General features: G+C 43.2%; 1 protein-coding gene across 3 annotated transcripts in view; it reads left to right on the top strand.

Annotated features, from left to right (window-relative positions):
• The window catches only part of SEPTIN8 (septin 8), a 311451-nt gene that overhangs the window by 158975 nt on the left and 129024 nt on the right, over window positions 1–23452 (top strand). For all 3 annotated transcript variants that reach the window (XM_085618057.1, XM_085618055.1, XM_085618056.1), the window contains exons 3-4: window positions 3476–3671; window positions 9674–9860. In XM_085618057.1, the coding sequence (XP_085474183.1) occupies window positions 3476–3671; window positions 9674–9860 (383 nt within the window). The remainder of the gene's footprint in view (window positions 1–3475; window positions 3672–9673; window positions 9861–23452) is intronic.

Genomic DNA, 23452 nt, shown 5'->3' with positions numbered 1-23452 from the left:
CACCTGTCCCAAACCAAGGCTTAGATACTAGAGGAGCCCTTTAAGGTTGTGGGTGTCGAAGCAGCCATATCTGCGGTGGCCTCCGGAAAGATATCCGGTCCTTATGCATTACACGCAGAGTACTACCCAATGTTCCGGGACTTTCTGACTCCCCAACTCCTTGCCCTCTATAGTAACACAGAAGGGCGCCTTTCCCCAGGCGATAGATGCTGCTACGATTGTTGTAATTCCAATGGCACCGCCCCCTCGGGCACCTGAACCAACTATCATCCAATATTCGTCATCATTGGTGAGGTAATGATCTTCGCCACGCTTCTGGCCACCCACCTTAAGCAGGCCCTCCACATACTAATACACCCAGACCAATGCATCTTTATGCCGGCCCGCAATTAGAGACACCACCTCCGGCTCCTTCATGTGGGTCTAGTCCACCGTCATCTCCTTCCACCCAGTCTGGCCTTACTTCTAGTCAATTTTGAGAAAGCATTCGATACGGTGGACTGGGGATTCTTTGGGCATATGCTGACTCGTGCCAGGATTGGCCCTCGCTTTTGTGGGATCATCTGGGTCCTGTCCTCAAATCCCACAGTACGGGACCAGGTTAACGGCGTAGTTGGAAGGGGGACTAGGCAGGGTTGTCCCCTGTCTCCTCTACTCTTCACACTGGCGATCGAACCATTGGTGCGCCTCCTTCGTGGAGTGCACGTATGGAGGTGGAGTGAAGGGCATGAGAACCGCTTTGCCTTCTACGCAGATGATGTCCTTCTTTGCCTTGCAGACCCTGCTGTGAACGGTCCTCGCTGCCTCCACATCCTCCAATGTTTTGAGGCGGCCTCGGGCCTCCGGGTGAACCAATTTTAAAATCCAGGGCACGAGTCGGGGGTACACGTGGGTGGACGGCATCCCCCACTTTTTTCACAGGGTGGACCCCGTCCACCCTGCCAAGGAGTTGGGCCCCACTGAAAACGATGCTGAATTCGTCCCGATGTATTTTCCAAACACGGGACCCTTTCAGCAGCACCTGCACCTTGATATCTGCTTTCGATCTGCAACAACGTGCAGGGGGACAGGGCTTTCTGAGTTCAGACTCCTGCTGGGCCCATAACCAAGGCCGAATCTGAGGGGTCATCATGCCGGCTAATGAACTGACCCAGCCTTCTTGCAATAAGTGCCGCTGTCCGAGAGCCTTGCGTCGCAGGCCTATATTGCAGGTCTTTGCTCAAATGTGTTTTCAGGCGCTTCATTAACAACTGGAGAAGGTTGTTTGATAAGGTGGCCTGTCTTTGACCTACTTACATGCGCAATCCCCAAAAACATTTATATCTGGGCAAAATACCAAAGGATCCGGGCATCACGTCAATTTCAAACCTGTCCTGTCTTGTATGAGTTATGAATATGGATTAGAGTATAGCCGATGTGTATCGCTAAGCATGTAGCCCTGTGTTCCGGAGTTTTGCACTTGCTTTAATACAAACATTTCACATTCTCTCATCTCTCTGAGGGACCTAGTGTTGAGTGACCTCTTTGCTGTTTGTTTGAACACATTCTCAGTATAAACAATATTCATTATCACTTCTCCCAGTCTGTGGATCACCAGAAGTGCTGCTGTGATATTCATTCTGCTGAGAGTGATCCCCTTGATAGCCAGGGATGCTATTTTTTTCCATCTGAAGTTCTTTGTGGGCTGTACCAAAGGAAGACGCATTGAATTTAAAATTTCATTGGGAATAACTATAATGAGGGTGTGCTGAGGCCTGTTAATTGCTGAAGTATACAAAAAAAGTGATGGATGGAATGCTTGAATTCCTCTCAGCCACTGGAAATTACTCTGGCCACATCCCAGTTCATCGTTATTTTGCACACCATGCCACTTCAGTTTGGACTCAGTCATATGCTCCAATAGGAACAGTCCAGCCCGAACTGCCAGGCCTGCTCCTCTCTGAACCAGAACACAAGCAACCTAGGGCCGGTTTCGCCCTCATTAGTGCTAATGAGTCGGTATGGCTTGCTTCCAGTGCCACAGTGTGAAAGGGACCCACGTCTGATCATACTTGTCTCACTTAGGACATTGCACTAAAATATAAAAAAGTGCTGGATGGAATGTTTGAATTTCTGTAGTTTATGCCTTAAGTGCGACAGGTATGGCCAGATGTGGATTCCATTCTCACTGTATATACATACATTTTTTCATTTTATAAAATGCAAACGAATCACCCCAAGAGGGTTGCTCGACGCTAATGCACTTTGCCGTAGGAGTCAGGCTATACCTTGCTGATGAAACCTAAGTAGGTCTAAACCTGTTTGCGGTTGCTTGTGATTCCTTCTGGAGGGTTCCTTGCCTCAGTTATACACCGTGGCATGGTGAGCAAAAAAGGATAGACTGAAATATGGTCCAAATGATTGCCAGCAGCTGAGATTAATTTAGGCTTCCATCCATCGCCTTGTTGTTGCAGTTTATGTCCTAAGTGCCACAGGTATTCCCAGGTAATCCTTTATTGGTTCCGAGTAGTGTGCTACTCGCCAAAAAAGCACTTTGACGCCTCTTCGCGGGTAGTAAGCGCTATATAAATGCAATTACACTTCAATATGATATGCTTGCAGAAATAAACACACAAATTGCATAGTTACCAAGGCCAGACCTGTTGCCATTGCCAGTGCTTGTATCTTTTGTGTGCGAGGTCCAACCTGGTACCCTATGCTAGCAGAAGTGCACAAAGCCTCTAAATCTATCATTGTAGGTTTGCTTGGGCAACCCAGGCATGTGCTCGGGCAGCTATTTTAACCATATTTTTCAACGCATTGACCTAGAACCCGTAGCTCCGCTGTTCAGTTTCTCGGGTAGAGAGGTGTCCGGGAACATCTAGACCTGTTCAGGTATTCTGGATCAGAGAAAGGTGCAGTAAGGAGTACGTGCATGAACCTGCTGCGCTGTTTTACGACTTCCAATGTGTGCATTCATGAGTGGGAATAAGGTGCACAATTCAAGTAGTAGTGTACAATTTAGGGCTGCTTCTCTGAAACCTGGCGAATGCTGCTTTACAGTAGTGATAACTTAAGGCCCTTTATTTAATTCATTAACCTCGACTATGACTAAGAGACGCAGGACACTGATATATTTTCAATAGACTACTCTTTACTTAAGCTATATTGCACGGATAGGAATTCATCTGAATTTGAATAAAATGAAAACGAAGAAAAAACATTCTTATACCTTGTTTCATTAGTATGCTGCATAGTTCAATCTATGTTCGGATGTATCAAGACAACAACTTGATGCATTTCCTTAGATGCTTCGTTATCTGGCGTGCTCGATTGTCTGCCAGGGGTGGCTTGGGGGCATGGCCATAGTAAGGTTGCTTTGTTGTGGGTTTAGGTGAGTGCGCTTCTACCCCAATGTGTCCCCAAATTTTAAGTTTACTTTCTTCCTTTGCCGACACAGAATTTGACCCTGAGCACACATTTCTTTTTATTGCAGGTGAAACTGGGATTGGAAAGTCCACCTTAATGAACACGCTTTTCAACACGACGTTTGAGACGGAAGAGGCCAGCCACTACGAGAACGGAGTCCGCTTACGGCCGCGCACCTACGACCTCCAAGAGAGCAGCGTGAACCTCAAGCTGACAATAGTGGACACTGTGGGGTTTGGAGACCAGATCAATAAGGATGATAGGTAAGTCGAATATTCTGGGATTCTTTAATCAAATATGATGGTAGTTGCTACAGTAGTAATATATTTCCACAGCATTTCCTACCATTTACTCGTGCATTTGAAGCGCTGTAATTAGCATTTCTGTAAATATGCAATTCAAATGATGGTTTTTTTTTTGGTTAATCAGTTGTTGGAATGATAAACGGTGAGTTTGGTTGGCAAGATTCCAATGTGTGGCTTGAGCCCGGACAAGATGGCTGCTAAACTCAGCAGCTCCGCCGCAACGATGAGAAAATGGCGATCAGTGGCTTGATTATTGAAGCCTGCTGTATATTTCCCATGCCTTGTCAACAGCTGGAGGTAAAGACCGATCACGAGTATCTTCTTGGTGCCTTTGGTTCCATCTAGTGTTGCATCAAGAAGCGATTCACCCAATGAAACAAAATGGCGCCTCCTGCAGAGCCCTGTGCCTGCTGACTCTGCTAGCTGATGAATAATCCGAATACCTTAAAGATGTCCTTGCTGTGTTCTGGTGGAAGATCTGTGGATCAGAGGAGAACCCGATTGAACGTCCCTCTGATGTCTTTGGTAAATAGACCAGTCAGTGATGTGGCCTGTGGTGTGGACGCAGACCGAAATTAAATCTGTGGTAAGATTATTCTGGCGTAATACCGGTCTGATCCTCTAATAGTCACGCAATACCCAATAAAGAGCTTTCAACCGACAAAGAGCCCATTACACTAACTAACGTGGGGTACACCTAACAAAGACCCGGGATAGTTCACTGCACTGCATACAGCACTCTTCCTTCGCGCCGCCCAAATCGCTGCTTGCTCTGCCTTCATTGCCCACTGATGCCCACTGTTGCTGAACTTTCTGTGGGGCCTGGACAAGACTGCTTTATGGCCGTTGTGCGTTGCGCGGTCATAGCGCTTGCCTACACGAGCCAAGACGAGCGCTGTTAAGGCTCTTGCTGCCACTTCTATTTCCAACTACTGGAACTTTGAGCATACGCACAGCGCTCAGTGCAGCATCACTGACCCATCGCTCTCACTATGGAGATCAGGCCATTTCAGTCTTGTGTGCCCAACCCTGCACCCAACCAAATGCACAAGGCTTACTAAGCTCACAGCTCACTAAATCACCTAAAGCAACCGGCCATACCACTGCAAAGACCAAAAAGGAACAGCCTTCAGAGATGCCACAGATTCAATAAGTCTGTCAGAGATTAGACGTCAAAGGTTAAGCACCAGAGATTGTACATCCGAGATTAAGATCCTTATCAGTTTTTGCTGATTGCTGACCAAATGATTGCTTATTCTACTGAATCTCAGGTATCCCAAGCATGCCTTGTTAAGCCCCGATTGTTCTTATGAATACCAGATGATTCTGTCAACTGTTTGATGATTGTTCTGCTAAATGTGCTGTCCTAGATGTAACAGTGAATTTCCAACACCTCAATATTTACGTGGGCATATCTGCTGTCCACTACCTTTTTGTGGCCCGGGGTCTGAGGCCCGCGTGATCGATCTCTTCGCCCTAACATTAACAGGGCTAATAGAATGCGCCAGCGTAGACCTGCAAACAACTACTGCTGCCAATTCGCGGCCCTGTGTCAACAACCCTCATGATTCTTACAATCTTCCTCACAAGGGTTGCAAGGCTTACCAAGCTTGCAAGGCACTCTAGGGTACACAAAGGCATACAAACGTCAAAGCCCCACGCCAATAAGGAGAACTGGTACCACATGACGAACCTGTAGTTAGCCATTACTGACAAATTGCCAGTACCAACAGTATCAACAGTACCAACCAGTAGCTAGTCAGTGATGAGCGAGAGCAGTTGCTGCATGGCTCACAACAGTTTCAATTCTGGGCTCTTTGCACACGGTCCTCCTGTCTTGATCTGGTTCTTTTATCCCTAGCACCAATAGCAAAACTCCAGGACACCAAGGCCATAAACATGCACTCCTATCAAAACAACAAACTACGATTGCAAATATGGAGGATTCCAGGAACAAAGACAGGGATTCTAAAGACAACCGAGAACATGAGCCGGATCAAAGAAAGGACGAAAATTGATTCACCAGCGTTGGACTTTCCGACCAAAGCAAGACCTGAACAGATAGCAAACATGGACATTATCTTGGAGATACTAAATGCCCTACATGAGATAGCTAGCTCAACTAAGACCAATACGGACAACTTAGAAGCTGATATGCAAAAACTCAGGAAAGAACTCCAAAACATAACACTAAGAGTAAATGAGGCTGAGAGTAGAGTCAGCAGGGTTGAAGATCAGTCCAACTCTCTACAGAAAAAGCTATAAACCAATGAAAAAAGATATCAATCAAAGTAAATCACAAACCTGAAAGACAGAAATAGGAGGGGAAACCTCAGGATTTTTCATCTACCACAACAAACGGAGAAGGACTACGAATCTTGCGAGACTTTTCTAGAAAATTAAATATCACAAGTTCTAAAAATGGACTTCAAAGGGGAATTTGAAATCGAAAGAGCTCATAGAGTTCCCTCCAGACCCTCACAACACCTCAAAACTCCTAGTCCCATGATTTTCAGGCCTCTGAGATACGAACACACCGAGAAAATCCTCAGTCAAAAGAGATCCATAAAAACACTGGAAAGGATAAAAAATTGGAATTTCCCAGGGTTATGCGAAGGACACAGTGCTCTGCAGAAAAGGATTCTTGGTTCAAAATAATACGTTGAAATCAATGATTCTCTTCTTCTCATTTGTGGGTCCAGCAAAACTGAGACTATTGAAGGACAGGAAAGCAAACTACTTTGAGGAGCCAAAAGAACTCGAAATATTCCTGGCTACTCGCTGCAAAAGATGGACATACAATGTTTTCTCTTTACATGTCTCTGGGTGTCTCCTTCCCAAACATTTGACCAAACTTGGTCTGCTTTAGGTGCCAGTTAGTTGTGCAAAAAAAAACAAAGGTTTTAGGCCTAGATCTCTGTACTGGGGTGAATGTATGACATTGTTCGGCATTTTGTCCATCAACTGATTTTTTTGCACATACCTCTGTACTGCCAGTGTTAGGTTCCACTGGCTTCTAGGCGTTCAGGACTCCCAGGAGGGGGAAGTTACTGCACTACAGACTACGTTCAGAAACCCCCGCCTCTGGTCTCTTCCAGGTTTCACCCTCAATACTAAACCTGTGATCTTGCCCTGTACCACTGCTGCGAACCCTGCATACCATCAGTCGTACTAGCACAGAGCAGGAATGTTGAGGTAGAGAGAGCTGATGCTCTGCAGTCGGGAGACCTGTCCTCTTTTTTTTTTTTTTTTTTTAAACCCTTATTTTTATTCCGTCATCACCTAGGGCAAGGAACCCTAGATAAAGGGAATCCCCAAAAAGGATGGTTAAGGGGGTGGCCCTCTCATGGTGTGAGGAGGCTAGTTGCTCATATTGTCTTTGAGGGTGTCACCTGTGTCTGATATGTGGGGTATCTATGGTTGTTCATAGCACCACTGCCAGCCTTTAGCTTGTTGTGTACCTTTAGAAGCCTCCATGCACTATTATATGTCTATAGGTAGCTTCTGTTAGTTGTGCTAGGACGGGCACATGCTGCTGTTGGGCTCATTTACATCTAGGAACTTCCACACACAGCTCTTCGCGTGCTGCTCATTGCTTCCCTCCAATTTCTCAGTCGAGCCCTAGGAGAGCACATTTTAGAATCTTTTCTGTCAGTCCACTGTTGCCTCCTCTTAATTACACTCAAGTTTATGCTTACAGCTTTCACATGAAACCGAACAAGGAGGTAGGCATGCTGTCTGGTCCCTTATACCAGGTATCCATGGAAAAATGGAGTGGCATGTTGACTTGAAGCTCAGGTGTTAGATTGGATCTTTGACTCGTGACCACTTCATTGGCTCCAGTACATGTGCAATTGTCCTTGCGCTTGCATGCACTTCTTGCTTCTAAACTAGATGTAGATTTTGTGTAAGAGTGAATGGTTTAGTTTGTCACTGGACCTTGTGGAGGAAGATAAATCCCCTTTACTGCCCTCTTAATAATTATTCAGCTATCAAAATCTCAGTTTTCAATGTTTATTAGCTAATAGAAACTCTCCAGACAAGATTCCTTTTAATTGTCCATTTAAGCCTGTCCTTCACCATTTTAACAGTCGCATGGACATATTTCCCCTGGGAGGGAACCTTAAGTCTATTGGGCTTTAATGATTGTCCCAACCTCAGTGACTAAATATCCATTTGAAATCGAGCTAAAAGGTGACAAATCTGATATTCAGAATGCAGGCTTGTGAGTGGCCATGTCTTTTAACCTTTAAACAGATTGTTTAAATCTCCAGCACTCTCCCTTTCATCCCTCCAATGGGCGTGTAGGGAGGAGAGGGGTCAGGTAGGATTGTCTTTGTGGCTGGTCTGACCAGGTAAGGCTGTGCTCCCCATCCAGTTGATAGCTATGTTGTCTCCCTCTCATCAAATTTGGCACACAGTGTGCTAAGAAGAAGGGTAGGGTGGACAGTTATTGAGCTGTGACACATGATTTCTTTTACTTTTGACTTCTTGCCAAAGTGGAAGTATTTTTGCTGTGTGTATTTGATGGAAGGCAGATTCACAGAATCCTACTGATTCTTTGACGTGGTAGCATTGCAGATTATCACAATAGATTTTTAACCGACATTTTTCAGTACCAACCGACCCTTTACATGATTGACATCGCAGAAGCATAGAGCCATTAGGCTATATTAGTCGCTGTGAATAAGTAGATATAAATATAGTAGAAACAAAAGAATTGATTTCTCCTCCAATTACCTTAACAAAGTTTCTTCTGATTGTTTTGAATCAACATAACCTGTTCATTTGTGGAAGGAAGAGATAGTTCCATCATCCAATTCTAAACAGAAGGTGACAACACTCCCTTCCACTTTCTGAAAATAAAACTCTTGCACAACTACAATTTCTATGCATTGGAAATGGAGTCTGGGACCCACCACTAGAGAAGTACATATCTAAAGATCTAATAGTAAATCCACCCATCAAACAAATTCATCAAGAGAGAACAACTAGCCTCCATTTTGAATTGATAAGGGCCTTCTACAGACTTGCATGACCAAATCAAAGGAAATGAAATCAAACTTACACTTTCCTGTCCTTACTGGTATGCACCACGTCCTAAAGTACAGATTCTCTGGATATTGTAAAGATTAAAATCCAGTTTAGCCTTTGCATTGTTACCAGACACATTTGACCACATCACATCAGTGCTGCTCATTGATAACTCTGTAAGTCATTTATCTTTTTATTTCTCCAACAACCTTATCCTTTATCTGATGTTGTAGGAAGAAGACTAATAAGCGGGGGTTGAGAGTCTTCGTACTGTGTTTTTTTTTTAGAGATGGCCCTTTAAAGATATTCATGGAGCATAAAATTGTCTCTCTCGGCCCAAATTTAAGGAGCTTACTGCAGGTGCAAAGGTTCCCATTCAGAGCAACATATTCCATCTTCTCAAATCCAATATAAACTGCATGGAAAATCTTGAAGAATTTGGTCAGGTCGTTGTAGAGATGTCAGAGGAGAAGGAGAATGAGATAGTATGTGAGAGGGAAACAGTGTATGCACCAGCATGCAGAAAACAGGAATTTGAAAAATATGTCCTTAGGAGTAGCCCGCATGTGGGTCATAATCATTCTTTGTTACACCTATTGCAACTTTAATATTTGTTTTGGTTTCTTAGATAACCTATCAGTGAAATGGAAAGTGCATATACTTTGAGTAAGCGTGGGAAAGTGAGGGTTTTTGCAACCGTGTTCAGTCTCAAATTGAGATATATACCTCAAAGGGTTTTTCGAACTTACAGTACAGCAAACAAAAGGTTTGTGGCAACATGACCAACTATGCACATGCGAGGCTGAGGGTCATTTAAGAAGGGTTTGTCCTGCTCATTGCTGATTTGTGGGTGGAGGGAGAACATCATGAAACTACAATAACTTTTGCAAATATAACTGAAGTTAACATCCACACTTTCTTTTCAGTTACAGACCAGTTGTGGATTACATCGACACGCAGTTTGAAAATTATCTTCAAGAAGAATTAAAAATTAGGCGTTCACTTTTCAACTACCACGACTCACGGATCCATGTCTGCCTTTACTTTATCACGCCAACTGGACACTCGCTCAAATCCCTGGATTTGGTTACAATGAAAAAACTGGACAGCAAGGTAATGTATTCACTTGAGCTCGTTTTAGCATTGCAGAGCATATTTTCTTGGAAATACTATACAAGTCCTTGTTTTCTACATGGCAGCCTTTGACTCTAACACTACAAAGGCAAACCTTTTAGATTTGAGGGATTTCATAAATGCAAAACAACATGTAACAGATTTGTAAATTATGGATGATCTCTCACTATTGCCGTCTGCGTATTTATTAAAATAAAAACAAAACACTGGTGGCATCCTCCAAACCTTTGCAATATGATTTGTGTTGAAGTGGATGGATCAGCTGATGTAATGTCATTTGCACTCCAGTGCTTATACACGTAGTCTTGCTTTACATTACCTCAGGCTCGCTGGAAGGGCCAGCACTGGATTTAGTGGGCAAGAAAAACTGGGGCCTTTTGGGATTCCAGCTTTGGGGCATTACATGGCTCACAGAAAAAAAAAAATATAAGGTATCTTTAAGAGATGCAGGGCAAGAATCCTCTCTACATCGCCGACTATCTATGAGGCTGCCACAGTGAAGGTAAAACTCTGAATGTGAGATGGCAGCGACAATAGGGCCTGGCGGGCCGTTTTTAAATTTTAAGTTGCCAAGTCGTTGATACCTGTTAAATTGAAATTTTCGGCCTAGTAGTTTGTCTGCTCATTAGATTTCGAGTTCTACCAATTGTATTCATTCCAGGATTAATAAATAGAATCCTTTAATAATTGATGTGTGACTTCCTGATTCACAGGAGAGATGGAATGCGGGCGAATAGGTACAATATTAGTCAGCACGAGTGGTGTCCAGCCTTGAGGCTGAAAAAGGCTCCATTGCCTCCGGCACTCCGTAGATACTGGAGTGTGCCATGAAAGACGCTCACTAGAAAATTAAAGATGCCACAAATGGGTTTCCATGGTTCAAAACCTTGAGCTTAATGATTTATACACCACTCCACACACGTGGGACGCCAACAAATCTAATCCGAGCAGAACTGTGAACCAAAAGCAGCCCTGGAAAATTGTGTAACGCCAGCCCTGTATTGCAGTAACCAATTAAATAGAGTAACTATAACTCCTCTGTAGAGGTGTTTGGGGTGGAGATCCTTTCTCAATCAAATATTGACAAATGGAACACATGTTGCCTTACTGTTAGCCATTGTACCCCAGAGCAATATACTTCTGCAGCAACAAAACTAGTCCATATTTTAGCATTTCAGCTGGAAATATCTTGCTTTTCCTTATCCTCAGTCCAGTCCTGAATGCAGTGCCCGTATCTCTTTGCTTGCTCTCTATCCCCCTATCAACTAAATAAGTGAGCATGACCATACACTAGGTCATAGGGATAAAACTAACATGACTCTCAGGCTGGACTAATCCAAAAGGGAATCACCAACCTCTTCCGCGCCCAGTGGGTTAAAAAGGACGATGCCTCCCTCATCAGGAAAGTTGGAGAGCTGCAGAGCAGTACAGCATTGGTCCAGGATGCAGCACCAGCCGATAGTTGCTCGTTTTGAGGAGCCTCACCTCCATCATGTCCTGCTCTTGGAAGGGAGCAGCATGAGCTGGGGAAAGAAAAGAGGAATCAAGGTTCATCGGACTTGGGTCCTGACAGAAAATAGAGATGTTTTGCAGAACACGAAAGGCAGTGACATTTTGGGCAAGTGTCAGCAGAGACACCAGCGGTTAGCCGACAAATCGGTTTCCTCTCCGCAAAGCTGCTAGCAAACCCGTGTCACATCTCACACCCTCGGCACTCTGGTCAGTCACCCATTGCAGCTCATCAACCGCTCTTTTGCTCTTCCTCCTCCCTTATCGGAAGATGATTCAAACCACCACCAGCCAATCGCACCTTTACCAAACCCACTGTAGATGACTTCACCTTCCTCTGGATTCTTACACCTTCCGGGACACCCGGTCTCTGCATTTCCACGCAGTAGCCTCCATGTCATGCCCAAGGTCTCTATGCTAAACCTTTTTATTAATCTGTGCAAACTCCTCTTTATCTGGGAAAAAGTAAAATAGTAACCTCTACTAGTGATTACACATACCTTCCAAAAGAAAAAAAAATGCATTTAGTTCCCTTTATTATAGTAATTAGCATTGCTGTACTACCCAAGAAACTATTTGCACAGTTTTAACACAAGGGTGTTCTTTTTATATGAATATGTGTTTGTTGTAGTTTACATTTTCGTTTCCTTGTGCCTTGCTAGTTTTAAAATTATTATTGATCCTTTTTTTCTGTTATTGCAAACATTGCATTTTAAGGTAAATATTTCATCATGTTCTCCTTTAATAGCAAGTTGGAAAGAATACGCGTCTATGAAAAAGTGAAACCATGATTTTTCCTTCCTGTCCTTTTTGTTGCAGACTGAAGTACACGGACCGAGTGATTTATTGTAGCAGTGAATGAATAGTTTTGTGCTGAATGGACAGCTGTGTTGAGTCATTTGTTAATTTTAAGATTTCTTATGATCCGGTCACCTCCTGTTGGTAATCTTTTAATCCTTACGGTCATGTGATAGTAATCATTGGATGTCCCGTACACAGTAACACACGTCACTAAAGACTGCGTTGTTGATGACCCACAGTTGTGCTCATAGTATGCTATGTTCAGCTCAAGGACTTAACCCAGCTTTAGAAACACGTGTCACTTTCCAAAATTAAGTTAATTCTTTATGATTAAGAATGTCAACTTGCTTCAGCTAGTTGAAAGTCAAGTCACGACTGGTCTGACATAGACTGGAGTAGCTGTGGTTGGTGGGTTGTCAGTATGTCAGCCAGTGTCAAGACGCCTCAGACAGTTCACAGTGGGAGGCACTTTTGGGAATCTGAACACCCCGAAGGGACATATGTTTGTTTCATGCACAGCTGGTTAAATTGCAAGTGTGAGCAAATACATTTCAGACGCAACAAGCTAACTATGTACTACGTAAATTTATGGCGGTTGTATGCATCCTTAATTTATATGCACAACAAAGGAAACAAAGATAAGTATAGGTATACATAGATGCTAGGTTATGTTTACTATTTGTGTATCTTCCTGTTTTAGGAAAAATAAGAATGTCTTCTTTTAAAAGTGTGTGAAGTTTCCAACATGACAGTATATTTGCGTGCCTTCTATAGGTTTTTACACTGGTTTGTTTGTGGCCGTATTGCACAAAATGGCACTTACATCGTGACCTAGTCACCCAATTAAAATGGCACCCAAGACAATTCTTTAGACCCCAAACTCGACTGCTCCCAATTGGAGGTTACAGCTTCCTAAATGTAATATGGTAAATCCAATCTTATCCTATTAGCGAGGTAGGCCTTGCAGTAGTGAAAAGCGAATTTAAGACATAGTACATATCCAACTTTTAAAATAATCGGTCCTCTGGGCTGTTCAGGGCCTCTACCCTAGGGATGACTTGTAAGTATAAACGAGCATTTGCAATGCAATGGGTCTCGCATTTATGAGAGTTTGAGGTATTGGCATTATAAATGACTGCCTTTTATTTATGTGTTTTTAAAACAGATAAATAAAAGACACTGTCATTTACGATGCTAATAGCTTAAACTCTTGCGAATGCAAGACCTATTGCATTGCAAATGCATGGTATAATTTATTTATATTTAATCGTTAGGAGAGAGGGTGTCCTGTCTGCAACAGCAGGCAGGACAAAGCTATTTGAGAAAATAGCTCTTGGAGGCTGCAATTAAAGCCTACTGAGTAACAGGGGGGGCCGCCATGGGAGGTTACAAAATGAGACGAGACCGTACTAAGGAGGAACTACTAAGCCTTTTGCCCAATGAAAAGCCACAGTTTACAGTGGACAATGACACAAGCCAATGAAAAATATGGGCGGAGGGTGGGCGGAGCTTAAAGTCCCTACCTCAATACAGCATGCGTCGCAGAGAAGCAAATGCGCTGCCCAGGCTCGACCTAAAAGGGAAGGTTTGGGCCCGGCGAAAGGTTTATTTTGCCATGTGGAAATGGCAGTTTAAAACAGCACACTCAGCCTGCAATGGCAGGCCTTGTGTATGTTTGCAGGGCCAATAAAGTGGGTTGCACAATAAGGGCTGCTGGCCCTCTAGTAGCATTTAATTTACAGGTACAGCGTACATGCAGTACCACTTTACTAGGGACTTCCAAATAAATTAAATATGCCAGTTGGGTATAAGCCAACCTGCCATGTTTAAAGGAGAGAGCCCAAGCTCTTTAGCACTGGTTAGCTGTGGTAAAGCGCACAGAGTCCTAAAGGGCAACAAAACCAGGTTCAGAAGACAGGAGGGTGAAGGCAAAACAAATTGGTGATGACCCTGCAGAAAGGGTTAGACCTACAGTACTTCTGTTACTGAGTGGTATGATTTGGCCAAATAAATGAGTGTTTTGCTGATTTATATAGACAAATAAAAGTTATTCAACTGATTTACAAACCAGCTCCGTTATTCGAATAATGTTCAGTCCATTTGAGCTATTCAAGCTTCCCTGCTCCCACCCACGTCGTGGTTTCCTGCCTCCATGCCAGAGCAAAAATGTACTCCAGCTATTAAGCTCTCACTTGGCTCTTTCAGAGATGTGGAGCCTCAAGCAGGATCCATAAGCTTTCTGGTCGATGCCGATCTTCTTCACATTGAGTCTACATTTTATGTATATTGTTTTACACCTTAACTCCAGTAACCTATGTAAAATACATCGCCCCCATTGGCTTATTGAGGAGGAAGTAGTACTTGTCTCTGCCCTCCTCTTTTAGGAAAAATACCCTGTGTTTCTTTTGTCCTTATTCTGTGACTGTCAGCGGGTCCTATATGCCATTCAGGGATGAGCACTGCCCTCCTCGTACAGCATCAAGCCTCAGCATCCTACACCGCCCCTTCATACCCGCGGAGAAAGAGCAGGGCGCCCCTCCACCAGGGGCACAGTTACTCTGAATATATTTGTTTGGAAGAACTAGCGCTGTGGTTTACAAATCTGAGACCATTTTATCTTGAATGAAAAGCTTCAGTAACGGGATGATTTTGAGAACTTGAATCCAGTGGTGCTAGGATGTTAGAAGTGTTATGAATAATACCTACTTGTAAATGACTAAGACCTTCAATTTTACTTGCATCTCTTGTCCTTATGGGAGTGGTGCATTGTTACACCCTTCAGTTTTTCCGCGGCGCACTTTGGACTTTCAAATGCTTAGAAGAGTCCCGAGATATTTGTTTCCTTTAAAGAGATATTTGAGACTAAAGAGGGCAACTGGAGCCATGTTCTGCAATCTGGATTGCAGGAACGCGCGCTCTTTAGCGATACAGCGCGAAACGACACTTTCACATGTACAAATAACAAGAATCTCCTGGAAAGCAGCGTTTGTCAGCTCTGATGTACGGGGTTGATGAATTGGTGGAACTTTGTAATGCCTCCGGTCTGCACTCCACTAGGACGTGTTGTTAAAGTGTTTAACTAAAGCGGTTTGGCTTTTGACTTGACTTGTAGTTATTAGAATTGCACCTCTGGTTTCCTCTCAAGCAAGTGTTCTGAGAGATCAGCACTCGGTCACATCACTGAATTACAGGTTTCCACATCCCCTCCCCCCCCCCCCCCCCCCACCCCCCCAAAGAACGGCAACATGGCATTGTTGTCTTACCGTGTCCACAGAAACCTGGACAACTGTGTTAGAGTGTAAACTCAACCAAGTACACAGCGTGTTGTCCGTTATCTTGTGAGGTTCATTAATAGGGGTAGCTTGTTATTGATGACAGCTCAGTATAATACTTTCCATTGCTGTAAATATGAGGTATGCACCACATTGTCTAACACACAGGAAAGTGCAATCTCTGAAACCGCCCCAGAGGGTTTAAACCACAGCCGACATGTTGTAAGGCATGTGTTAATATGAATAATTCAAGCAAGGAGGTCACTAATGTACAACTTGTACTATTTTCTGAATTTCCTTAATAATGCGCCTGGTTATTCCTTTCTAGACTTAGAGGGTCCGAGTTGCTTTGCTACTGACATTTCTGCTGCCTTGGAAAGAGGTGCCTTGAGGTTCTCAGGAGAATAATTTGACATGCCGGCCTGTTATTTGTAAGAGTTCATAATCCTGTAGCCGGCGCACTCTTTCTCTTCCAGACTTTATCTTTATGTGGCACATTAGAGTATGTTCTGCACATTTTTTTACTCAGCCAAGTAAATAATTCTTTGATTATTTTGGAACATGTTATCAGAGCCGTTATTCCCATGCTCTGTTTACATTCCCGTTGCAGATTCTGGGAACTACTCCAAGATTTCCAAGTGGATACAGTAAATACCTTTGTGGGTCTCATAGATCACAGTGCTTCATTCTTAGACTGGCGTTGAGGTGAAACTGCAGTTAGAAAGGCAATATTCAGGCAGCAGAATGAATACACTCTCAGTTGGAATACATGTGTTAGTTGCAATACACAAACCACCATTGACAAGCACGCTCTATAGTCTACATTAGTGGAAATAAAACGCTAATGTTGTAATGGCGTGGCAAATAGACTGCAAAACCTTAGTAGGGACCTGGTGTTGATGTGGAGAGGCGGGACGGGTGATGTTAAGGTGCATGTTTCACAACTGAGCGCCTTTTTGATTGCCTGCCAGGATTACAAGAATGCACCTCATTCACTAAGGACTAGGTTATCGATAATAGTGGTGCGTAAGGTGTTAGGTGCAGCAATTTATATGTATTTTAGGCAGATTGTAGAAGTTGAGCAGGAGAGAAACATTTCAGTGTGTGCCTTTCTGTTGTGGGCCAAAGTTTAAAAGATAATCGTGCCACAGATGGTATGTTTTCTGTACAGTGGCTAAGGCAAGCTGTGTGATATTTTGTCTTTGGTAGGGTTGAGCAATACCAAAAACAAAAAGAGCCAAAAAGAGCTAACCCACCACAAGGTGAATAGATCAAAATGTTCTCTTATATAACCCTCACCCACCAGGGTTGCCTATTGGTGGCATGCTTCATCATCGGGGCCCATCCCGTCCCGCTGCAGAACGCGACGTGCTGCGACCTATGAATTACATGGGAGCCCTTATAGATGTATATTATATGATGGAAAAATATGATGAAAAAATAGGAGTGGGGTGGTAAGAAAAGCCATGGGGAACGGCTTGAAACATGTTGACCCTTAGAAAGGCAGATACATAGTTAGCGACTTTCTTTTCCCACTTTTTAACCATACCGCCAGAGTAAATAATAATTTGCCCACTCTGCAGGTCTTTTTTTTTTTTTGTCGTCTTTCCACATAAAAATACTCCCCACTCTTATTTTTTCCATCTTATTTCTTCTTCATATTTTTACATCATATAATATACACATAGTGGGTGGGGGGTGGAGGTATGAGTGGGGTGCAGTTAAGTCCTTATTAGAGGGTCCGTGGAGAGAGGTGATTACCTGAAAGTAGGAGAGCTGGGCAAGGTCATGGGGATAGTTCAGGGTGGAGAGGGAATGTTTGTATGCCTGGTATATCTTAAGGCTGTATCAGGGCCTGCTATAGGGTGATGCGACCGGTGCTGCCGCGCCTGGTGCTGAACTTAGGGGTGCTAAGTTAAGAAATAACTCATGGGTTTAAAAACATCTGCTGCAGAGTGCCTTGTGTGTCCAGCAGTTTTCAGGCAACAATACAAATGTTTTCTCTGGAGATTGTTCCTTCTGGAGAGAGATCAGAGTTTTGTCTAGTGGCAGTTTAGACTTATAAATAGAGCATAGGGTTAATATGCCTTCTGCAAACCTAATAAAACACAGTGACGTATGAACTGTCATCCAAGAGCTTTATGTAAACTGCATGGTATGCTAGAACGTTATGTGTTTTCTCCAGCCTTTCATTATCCTAATGTTGCCTAAAAGGGTTCATTTGGGTAGAAATGCATTCTTATGACTAAGGCCAACTGCAGCGACCTTGGAACTTTTTAAACTCTGAGTTTGTGCTTCTCTAGACAAAACACTCTTAAAATGCGCTGCCTACTAGTATGAATGGTGTGATTCCGACACTTTGTAATCCTCATTGTTTTATGTAACATTCCCTGTAGTCTGATTTTTACACACTTATGATTTATTGTCGCTGTATATGATATAAAGTGTTCTTCTGACACCCTACACTGGCATGAGTAGTGCTAGGAAACATGAAATGCATGTGAGAGGGGCTCTGGAGAGAGGAGGGACGCAGTTGGAGGGTTGTAATGAGGGAATCCATTGAGGTCATTTGGAGGGTTTGGGCCCTAAAAAGGATGTCACACAGGGTGCCACCAGCACTAAACCTGGCCTTGGACTGTGTGATTTTCACTGTTTAAAGTGGAAGAGGTCTGGCTGAGTTCTCATCTCATAACCAATACATTGAAGGTCCAATCTACAGCAACACAGGGAATGTCATATCATAGGATGAGATTTATTAGTGGGCACAGTCCAGATAAGGAGGCAAAGATTTTAGTGAATTTCCTTGTGCTGATGAGGAAAAAGATAGGTTTCTCATGGACAAAAAAACTTGTTTTGCATGAGAAGGTGGTCATTGAATGTCAGAAAATTGACATGATATGAAAAGTTCAACAACGAGATGGAGTGGGTATTTGTAAGTTGTGGGAGTTCAACCTGACTGCTAACATTGACACACAGCAGCTTCAAGTTGAGCAGATGGGGAGGAGTGGGTTTTTACTGGACAGTGTGTTAAGAGTAGGCTATAGCTTATTGACTGTGTAAGGGGTGCACATGGAATATGTGTTCAAGGAGTCTGTAGACCAAGGTAAAAAGTCAAGTATTTGAATGAGATTGGGCAGTCTAAAGAGATTGTGTCAGGACGGCGAAGAGGATCTTATTGAGGAGGAACACCAACTAGGGTGATGGAACAAGGAGAATGAGGGACATTTGTACAGTTCGTAATGTTGGCTTCTGGGGTTGCCTTCTTTAGTAAAAATATCGCAATAAGACACTTCTCCACCTATCCCCCAAACAGTGTTAAAAATCTGCTATTCAGGAACACTGTGTTTATGCTGCCCACACGTCATTGGATTGTGAAACAGTAAAAGAAGGTGCAGGTTGCCCTAGCCCCTGCCTTATAGCACCGTCTATAGACGGTCTTATAACTGGCCAGAACTAGTCTGGTTTAGTTCATTTGCTTTGGCTGTGTAGTGCCTCATCAGAATAGTTGGAGCAGTTACAATTTTCTGGACTACTCGACAGTCCTGAAAGGCACTAATGTCTTGCATGGAGTGGGTAGAAAATGCCAGAACTGTCTGAACCCCACTGCAATAATCCGATATAACGCACTGATTGACCAAGAGGACTATGGGGTGCCCGGTGGGAGGCGCGTTGTCCATGAATGCTGTGAACTGTAGGGATGAGGTGGCATCGCTCAGTTGACTGTAGTGGAGTCTGAGTGGTTGGGCGAGAGCTGCTACTTAACTGCAAGCACAAAGCACACTTTTTGTCTAATACTGGTGTGTAGAAATCATATGTGGGGCATTTACAGGGTACGTTTGGGTCCTGTCAGTTTTTGTTTTTGCCCTTTAAAGGTAGAGCAGTTTATCCTATGTATCAGTTCTTGAAGTTAGGTTGGACTGCAGATTTCACCTTGAAGGGGTAGAGTGGAAAGGCTTCACAGTGCTGGTAGGTATGATTTCACTTCAAAGCTTGTGCCAGATATTATTTTTTGTAAACTGTACTTTTAAGTGTTCTGAATGGAAGTTAATTGAAGACCTTCACTATAAATTAGTAGCTGAGCATTTGAGAATAGAAAGCCTGGCAGAACATTAAGGAACAAAAATTGGCTTCAAGTGTTACTCAAGCTATGAATAGTTTTTGTAGAATGTATGAAGGTTTAGATCGAACAGGCATGTAGATAGATGCCAGTGAAAGTTGTTGCATTTTTTTCGATTAGGGTTTCAAGATTGCCATAAGATTAGATTAAACCAATTTCAAACCCAATACAGGTTACACTTTATAATTTCAGGCAGACGCAGATATCACTATAGCTTTTTCTGCGAAGTAACAAGAAACTGAAAAAGAGTTACTTTGAAACTAGGGCGTGAATTTCACAACTTGTCTGCCTCACCAAGTGCGGGGGAAGCACCAGGCATTAATTTTGCTAACAAGATGGATTATGAAAATCTATTCATCCTTCTACAATTATTTATTGACCAATTAGATTTATTGATTTTATTGGGCATTGTATGTGGCATAAATAAAAATGATACACTGTGGAAGGAAAGGACAGCTTTCAAAACCAGTCTTTCTCACTTGGCAAAATCTTATGATCAGAAACGAAAACATTTTATATACTAGTGAGCCTCAGTACCCATGTGTGGATACATTTGGGATTGCCTGTAAATGGGATACGTAGTTGTACCGAGCGATTTTTAGATGCATGACATGTAAATGCATAGTGACTTAAAGAGTTTTTAAATTGGCATTCATTATAGCAGGATGGCTTTCTTAGGTATTGTTTGCTCCTCTGAAAATGGTTCTGAAGACTCCGATTGTGGGGCTTAGCTACACTAGTTGGCCATGTTTTAGTAAACAAGCCAAGGCCCTCCGCTACCCTACCGTGCCCTTTTAAAGGCAACAGAGCAAGGACAAACTCAGGAATGTACTTGTCTTCTCTGACCTGCAAGCTAAGTTGGATGCTCGGATCAAAATCCACCTGCTCGACATACCATCCAGAAGTTCGAAATCCAGGGCAGTGTTTCATCCCCCAGTGGCACCTGTATGTTTGCCTCCTTTCCAGTCTTCTAACATTCATTCATAAAGGTTGCCACTAAAACATACTGATTGTACCCCGTTCCCCTCACATGGACAGTGCTTCATTGCAACTGAAGCTTAACCTCAAAATACTTCTGTGCATCTGATACCTGCATGGATCCTTGTATACTGCAAGACACTCTGGATCTGCATGTGTGCCAAAATCAGTTGAATTGGACACATACAATTTTACTAAAATCTCTGCTTCTTAGTAAAGAATGGTGCAACAAATGTGCCACTTTACCACTTTGCTGTTCAGATCAGATTGGAACCCTGGAATGTAACATTGATAATAAAGTACTTGAATTTAGGAAATTGTATGGACCTTTAAAAAAAAGAATCTATTCCTTGTTGCTGCGCCCAAACAACACCGTGATGGAAGGAATACTTGATTTAATCTCATCCACTGACAATTGCTCGGTTTTACATTCCAGACCTGTGTTTTTTACCCACAATGCCACTCGCGACAGAGAAAAGTCATATGCAAATCGATCTTGGTTTTGCTCCAATAGGAACAGTCCAACCTTAACTGCCAGGCCAGTCTCCTTCCATCTCCAGTGGCTGGGGTCCACTGTCTTAGAAGAAAACATCTTCAGTGCCTTATAATTTGTAAGTCGGAAAAGCAATAGATGCTGAATCATTGTCAAGTGATCCCAAACTCTGAAAGATGCTGTTACTCTGCCAGATTGACACTCTGTGCCTGAAACTACTTATTTAGATAAAAGCTGAAACCTCTATTTTCAGGCAATTTCTCTCTAGCATCTGCTTCCCATCCGAATGCCTCCGGAGGATCCATGTCTTGCCACAAAAAGCTCTGGTGTTATTACCGGTTGTATGTTGGAACCACGCATGCGACTACCACGTATGCCTTTACAACGTGACGGTTACTACGCAGTACAGATACCACGCGTTACCTTTTCCATGCAGGATGTTACCAGTTTGCCTTTACCACGCATGCATTTACAATACATTTTGTTGTAAAGGCATGAATGGTAAAAGCATATGCATGGTGAAGGTTACGTGTGGTAAGGGTACCCGCATTGTAACCGCCCGCTCCCACCACGCCCTGTGCCCTAAAAATGCCCCAAACCCAGCCATGAACGCTAAGACTGGCACCCGCTGTAGCCCCTCCCCATCCTCCAGATCCAAAGCCTCTTCCCTACCCCTTAGCCATTTACACCACTTCTTCCCTCCCCCCAAGCCCTGAAATCCATCCCACCCTGAGCCCTAAAACCCAGCCATGAAAACTACCCCAGCCCTGACCAGAAAACTCACCTGCACTGAGCCCTAAAACCTGGCCCCCAGCCCTGAAAACTACTCACCAAGCCACGTCCCGATCCCTTTGATGTCCCCACGATTTTTACCTCAGACATGTTCTCCCCCCTCCCCCCCCACCCCACAACCATTCACTAATAAGGCAGTTCTGTGCCGAGTCTAGAGCGCTGACTACCTTTACTCACATGTGCCTTTACCGCTTTTACAACGAAAATCGTAGGAAAGGCATGCATAGTAAGGCATACTTGTTGTAAAATCATGCGTGGTAAAGGCTATGCATAGTAAAAGTAGTGGTGTTGTAAATGTAATGCGTATTAACAGCCGCGTTTTAATAGCTGTTTCCCATTCTTACCCCTTACCTACAGATCAAATTGTGAGTATAGCTAAACGGCTAATGAGTTAAGATTATTCAGGGTCTTTTCAATGTGTCAATATGTAGCATTCCTCCATGAACTTTAGCTCACTGAACTCCATATGTGTCAGCAAGATGAACTGATTTAAGGTTGCTCTACACTCTGCTGACAGATCAGCTTGTGTGTCCAAAGCACTGAGTAAATTTCCAGTTCTGCTACTGGTATCAGCAAGATAATCTCAACATAAAACAACTCTATTTTCACTACAGTCCAATTTGCTTTCACCATATGCACTTAAAATGTATTCGTATACATGCCACCGATTTTAAAAATAAAAAAAGAAAAAAAAGAAAAAAATCCTTAATATATGTTTAGAATGACTTGACAAACTCTAGAGCTGTACAGTTGTACGACTTGTGGCTCCTTTGGTAAGACTGTGCGTTTGTTGAACAACATAAACCCTAGCATTGTGCCAGACTGGTTCTGTGCACGCCCTCAGGTTATGTTTGGCCTATGTCCATGCTAGCCACAGTGCACCATCTGTACCCTTAACTTAACAGGGCAACACATTTGTGTGCAACCCTAGAACATGACCACCCTGAGCCCCCAAGGAAATTGTGTTAACTGATCTAGAATCTTTTCGTTTGGATTCTCATGCATACCCAAAGAAGTAAACAAGAAATACTTAGCAAGGCTTTCCAATATTTATTGTAGCATTGTGATTCTTGCATAAAATACATGCGCTGCGATTATGAGTAGAATGAAACAGATTTGCATAATTAGCATCACGATAACCGTGAAAAGGATAAACATTTCCACCTTTGTGCTAAGACAGTGAATATATGCAGGCATATAAGTATTGTGTATATGTGTACTCCTAACAAGCACTCTCTAACCCAGTCTTGTCTAGGGTGGGTCAGCTGCCAAATCCCTACTGGGTGGTCTACCTCCCAATTACCTGCGGGTAAGTGTTATCAGGCTCTACATCTTGATGTAGAGCTGGAAATCCCTCATGTTGGTGCACAGGAGTCTGCTGAGCTGGAATTCCGACTTTTTGGTAACCCCACAGTGTCAGCTGAGTGCTCCTCTGCCTAAACATGGGAGTGGTTGTGTATTTATAATCAAACCCATGTGGCCATGTCGCAACCCCTGTCTGGACGTAATTGTTTATTCGAGTTGGATAGCATTGTCTCCTTTCGGACAATAACCTAAATAAGATTTGCGCAGTGAACTTTATTTCTTGTACGGAATTTTCAATGTATTG

This window comes from Triturus cristatus, chromosome 7 (genome assembly GCF_964204655.1).
Source record: "Triturus cristatus chromosome 7, aTriCri1.1, whole genome shotgun sequence".
NCBI lineage: Eukaryota > Metazoa > Chordata > Amphibia > Caudata > Salamandridae > Triturus > Triturus cristatus.
This window is presented reverse-complemented; position numbering and strand designations above follow the sequence as displayed.